This window comes from Nansenia antarctica (genome assembly GCF_963989245.1).
Source record: "Nansenia antarctica genome assembly, chromosome: 8".
NCBI classification, from domain to species: Eukaryota; Metazoa; Chordata; class Actinopteri; order Argentiniformes; family Microstomatidae; genus Nansenia; species Nansenia antarctica.
In genome coordinates this window covers 1,151,214-1,157,213 of record NC_137678.1, presented here as the reverse complement: position 1 = coordinate 1,157,213, position 6,000 = coordinate 1,151,214, and the positions used below count along the sequence as shown (strand labels likewise).

Below are 6,000 nucleotides of genomic sequence, written 5' to 3'. Positions count from 1 at the left end.
GAAACAACTCATACAGAGAGCTACAGCACTCTCACAGTTGAAACATCCGTCATGCTCAACAATGCTTCCTGGTGGTTATTTTGCCAAGGTGAATCACCTGAAATAAAACTCACAAGAACAAAACCCTAACCCAGTGGGTCTGTCTGAACTTCTGCCTCTATGCCTATGGACAGCCTCCATGCGTCGTTTCTAACCGGAGCGACACCACCCTTTTCAAGCGGAGCATGCGTTGGTTGTTTGCTGCGGGAGCGACTTCGAATGCGCGTTCTCACAGCTCCAAACGACGCAGAGCAAAGCGAATTTTATCCTAAACTCCGTTTCAAGTGAAGCAAATGTCCTAGTGAGAACACACCATAAGTGAAAAGAAGCAAACCTAACATTCCTAAGGCATGGCGTTACTTCAGAGTATATAGTTCAACCCTGGAATTATATTCACCTGACTCACTGAAGCCCTAAGGAGTAAATCACCTTGGTCTGGGCCTTAGTAATCATCTTCTCAAAAGGTAACAAAGAATAATCCAAAAGGGTTCCCAAACTTTTGCACAGGGCCCTTTTCCTTTATTATCATTTAAAAACATTTTTTAAAACGTAAACTTAAATAAAAAGAAACCTTGCTTTAAAATGTGCAGAAAGGTGTCATGTTTAACTTTGTAGTATTCAGTGTTCAGGTTTGGAGATTAGACCCTCATTTAGTTTAGTTTATGTAATGGAAATGTAACCATACGGTCCTCAGGTGAGACAGGAAACCAACAAGATGGTACACAGTATTTACTCGTTAATAAGGTTTAATCAAAATAGTTTGCAAAGTAGTGACTTCTTAAACAACAGTACACAACAGAAGTGTCATGAGAGCTGTCCTGGCAAGAAGCCCTCAATTCTGGTTCTCACCAACATCTTATACTTGGACTGGGCGCACAAGGTCAGCCGGCCCCCCTCCGAGGGTGGCGTGATTTACAGACAATGAGCTGGTGTGTACCTTATCTCTCTCAGTACTAGCAGATGGGCACCCTATCTAGTCAAGTGGCAGATTTAGCACATTCTGTACTGAGAAGTAAGGTAAGATTTAATCAGAACACAATATCCAAACTTGCATTCATGTAGAAACTCTAGAGCAGTTAGATCAGATAACATACTGTTAACCTCTTAGTCTATGACGTTAGTACAGGAACAAATCAACTTAGGATATACTGATTATACACAGGAATAACAGGAAGACACGTTAGAGCATTTTTAGCCATTACAGTTTATTAGTTTATTATATCGAGGACAATCCAAATACATGAACCATATAAAATACAGTAAAAAAGGCAGCGTTAGCCTAGTCGGCTAATTTTCAGCTGAAGTCCCCGGCCAGTTGCAACATGGCATCCTGAAAAGTAACGTCATTAGTTAAAATAAAAATTTCAATATTCTAAGAACACGTGGCTGAGACAAGGTACCCCAACATCACACTTGACAAAAAACACAAGTAAGCAAGCTGAGGTGATTGAAGGGGCTACAACAAACACCACATACACACTTATGGGAGCAGCGACATTTCAAGCACATAGAAGCCACAGGACAATTACAGGCCACACAACATTAAGCACTTACAAACAGCAATACATTAAACAAAACAAAACATACAAAAAAGGCATTATGGAGAGGCAGCACAGAGAGGGATTAATGAGGACAAGTATAGTTCTGTGTCAGCCAGGCTTTCATGTGTGTTGTGAAGGTGGAGTAAGTATGTATGTCTTTGAGTTGGTTGGGTAGTGAGTTCCAGTTTTCTATTGCTATCACTGAGAAGGATTGCTTACTGAAGGTGCTTTTCCTGAATGGAACTATAAGGTCGCTACGAGAGGTGCTTCTGGTGGGCCGTAAGCTGTGGTCACGCTGGTTTATGAAAGAGTTAAGCGGGGGAGGAGCTTTGTTATGCAGAATTTTATGGATGAGACAGATGTTATTGTATTTGATGGTGTCTTCCCAGCTAAGGTATTTACATTTGTCTAGGATGGTACAGTAGTGTGTGCTGTTGGGCTTCTGGTCCATGACCTTAAGGGTCCGCTTGTATAGGGTGGCTAGTGGCTTTAGGGAAGTGCTGTATGCATGGCCCCAGCTTGTCAGACAATATGTGAGGTGTGACATAATTGATGCGTCCATATATAGTCTGGCAGCACTCATGGTCAGTGAGCTTCTGATGTACCTGAAGTTTGCCAGGCCAAACTTCACCCTACCAGACACTTTCTTGATGTGCTCTTTGAAAGTCAGGTTTGAATCAATGATGATCCCTAAGTATTTGAACGACGGAACTATACTAATGTTTTGCCCTGAAATGGTTATGTTTGCCGTAGTCATATTGTGTTGTTTGGAGAAGAACATTCCTACAGTTTTATTAACGTTGAGCCTTGTGGTACCCCGGGAATTGTAACAGACATTTAAACTTCGGGTGCCCAAATTGTTGCAGCCCGCTGTATATAATTAATGATACATTTGTAGAACAACAAGAACCTCTTAATGTAAAAAAAAAAAAAAAAAAAAAATCTATATTCTCTAACCACAACCTTTCTCCCTCCTCCTCCGTGTGTGTGTGTGTGTGTGTGTGTGTGTGTGTGTAGGCCCTGGGCCCCGCCCCCCGCTGGTGCTCCTTCCTGGACAACCTGACAGAGGAGCTGGAGGAGAGCCCAGAGAGCACCGTCTACGACGACTACAAGTTTGTCACCCGCAAGGACCTGGAGAACCTGGGTGAGCAGCAGGGGGTCACGCCCTGTCTCACTCTCACGCCCTGTCTCACTCCTTCTCTCTTCACTCCTCCTGGCTTCCTCTCTGCTGTCTGTCCCTGGCCTCCTACTCTACATGTCAGGGAACTGAGGGGAGGGAACTAGGAAACCAGGGTCAAGGCTACTGGGTCTACGCACGTCCCTTCATAAGAGTTGTGTGGGCGGGGCTGTTCTTAATAAGAGTTGTGTGGGCGGAGCTGTTCTTAATAAGAGTTGTGTGGGCGGGGCTGTTCTTAATAAGAGTTGTGTGGGCGGGGCTGTTCTTAATAAGAGTTGTGTGGGCGGGGCTGTTCTTAATAAGAGTTGTGTGGGCGGGGCTGTTCTTAATAAGAGTTGTGTGGGCGGGGCTGTTCTTAATAAGAGTTGTGTGGGCGGGGCTGTTCTTAATAAGAGTTGTGTGGGCGGGCCTGTTCTTAATAAGAGTTGTGTGGGCGGGGCTGTTCTTAATAAGAGTTGTGTGGGCGGGGCTGTTCTTAATAAGAGTCGTGTGGGCGGGGCTGTTCTTAGCAGCAGTGTGCCTTCTTGTGTTTGTAGTCTCACGTTCTGAATTTCGTGTTGGATTTTGCTGTTGGGGCGGCTGTGGGTCAGGAGGTAGAGGCTGTGTCTCAGGAGGTAGAGGCTGTGTCTCAGGAGGTAGAGGCTGTGTCTCAGGAGGTAGAGGCTGTGTCTCAGGAGGTAGAGCCGGCGTCTAATGATCGCAAGGTCGGCAGATCGCCGTTTCAAGTCCAGGCTGGCCACATGTCGAAGTGTCCTTGAGCAAGACACTGAACCCCAAATTGCTCCCAGTGAGCGGGCCGGCGCCTTGCATGGTAGCTTGCCGCCATTGGTGTGTGAATGTGTGTGTGAATGTGTGAATGAGAGGTCGTTGTAAAGCGCTTTGGATAAAGGCGCTATGTAAGTCAGTCCATTTACAACGAATACAACAAAATGCATTGATGCTCTAGAGGGGCAGCTAGGCGAGGGCAGAGCCACTGAAGGCGACCCCCGGAGCAAATCGGGGTTCAGTGCCTTGCTCAGGGACACTTCGACACGTGGCCCGATGGAGATTCGAACCGCTGCGAGCTGCCGACGTTGCGATCACTAGCCGCCGGCTCTACCGGCTGAGCCACAGCCCCTACCAGCTCCTGTCTTTTACCAGGTTAGGCTGCTGTCCACAGACCTGGGATCAGAATACTCACAACGGTATGCCTTCCCGCCAAAATACATTTCCACCAGTAATACCTTCCAAAGAAACTGCGATACGATACTGCGATTGTACCAACTCTTGCCTCTAGGTGGAGCACATCGCACACAAATCCATTGCACCAGTCTATTCCTGGATGAACACACTCAATGCCCCAGCTTAGGTCCAGCTTACTATGAATCTCCTCCTCCTAGCTGACTAACCAGCTGCTTCTCTCAGTCGGAAGGATGAAGTGGACAGATTGTTTTCTGGGGTTTGAGAGGCCAACCAGAATGTCTGGTGGGATGGTGAAGGGCTGAGTGTCTAGTCTACAGGGCTGAGTGTCTACAGGGCTCTGCATAAGTAATGGGACGGTAGTCCAAAAGTAAAGATGGAACTATTACAGCGATGTTACAGTTTCAGATGTTACAGTAGAGATTCAGATGTTACAGTAGAGATTCAGATGTTTTTTTTTTTTTTTATATTTGTTTTTCAGATTTTATCCCTTTTTCACCCAATTTGGTAGCCAATTTAACCCAACTTAGCATCCAATTATCCCCTGCCTATTGCATAGGATCCGCCGCACGACCCCGTGGCCGGCAGTCCCAGAGGAGGGCGCCAGGCAGCCTAGGCTGACTGGCTCCTCGAGCCCAGTACCGTTATTCCGGCACCCAGGGGGCGGTGTTGCGCGACGGATCCTAGTCCAGAAATACTCCTATACCCCCCTCGGAAGCGGCCGGACAATATGCCGCTTCCCGTGTGCCTCGGCCATATCTGGATCTGGCGAGCCGGGATACGAACCCCGGCCCCGGTGGGCAGCATGCACTAGCGGCCAGTGCGTAGACCGCTACACCACCGCGGGGCCGATTCAGATGTTACAGTAGAGATTCTCAGCTTTTCTTAAAAGGTTTGGACATCTTGGTTTCACTATGCCGGGAAAAAAACGACACTTTTTTATACATAGTCCCCCTTTTTCATATAACGTCCAGATAAAGACCTTGTGTAGTATTCAGTCTATCCTTCCCATGCAGTGACTGCTGGTCTACAACCCCTGACCCCACCTGATGCTCTGCCAGGCCTGTACTGTAACCATGGTGATGCTCTGCCAGGCCTGTACTGTAACCATGGTGATGCTCTGCCAGGCCTGTACTGTAACCATGGTGATGCTCTGCCAGGCCTGGACTGTAACCATGGTGATGCTCTGCCAGGCCTGTACTGTAACCATGGTGATGCTCTGCCAGGCCTGTACTGTAACCATGGCGATGCTCTGCCAGGCCTGTACTGTAACCATGGTGATGTTCTGTCAGGCCTGGACTGTAACCATGGTGATGTTCTGCCAGGCCTGGACTGTAACCATGGTGATGTTCTGCCAGGCCTGGACTGTAACCATGGTGATGTTCTGCCAGGCCTGGACTGTAACCATGGTGATGTTCTGCCAGGCCTGGACTGTAACCATGGTGATGCTCTGCCAGGCCTGCACTGTAACCATGGTGATGCTCTGCCAGGCCTGCACTGTAACCATGGTGATGCTCTGCCAGGCCTGTACTGTAACCATGGTGATGCTCTGCCAGGCCTGTACTGTAACCATGGTGATGCTCTGCCAGGCCTGTACTGTAACCATGGTGATAATCTGCCAGGCCTGTACTGTAACCATGGTGATAATCTGTCAGGCCTGTACTGGAACCATCTTCAGCTGTTGTTTTGTTTTGAGGTATTTTGCCTAAAATCTGATCAGGAAGTGAAACGCGTGTTCTGTTCATTTGTTCAGTTGGATATAAATCTGAAGGTGGTCCTGGACAGTTAAGAACGTTGAGCTTTTTGGACCTGAAAAACTGTGTTGCTTTGTGATGAAACACGGTCCAGTGAGTCTGGCAGACTTCTCCATCCTGACCTGCTGTCAGCAGCCAGCGTACACAACCAGCTACCACAGGCTAGTCTACATAACCACAGGCTAGTCTACATAACCACAGGCTAGTCTACATAACCATAGGCTAGCCTACATAACCACAGGCTAGTCTACATAACCACAGGCTAGTCTACATAACCACAGGCTAGTCTACATAACCACAGGCTAGTCTA

At 47.5% G+C, this 6,000-nt stretch overlaps 1 protein-coding gene across 1 annotated transcript in view; it reads left to right on the top strand.

Annotated features, from left to right (window-relative positions):
- The window catches only part of nol10 (nucleolar protein 10), a gene marked incomplete at its 3' end in the record, with an annotated part of 48,198 nt that overhangs the window by 21,944 nt on the left and 20,254 nt on the right, over positions 1–6,000 (top strand). Inside the window, exon 14 of the mRNA XM_080537726.1 lies at positions 2,598–2,724. Coding sequence (XP_080393852.1) covers positions 2,598–2,724 — 127 coding nt within the window. The remainder of the gene's footprint in view (positions 1–2,597; positions 2,725–6,000) is intronic.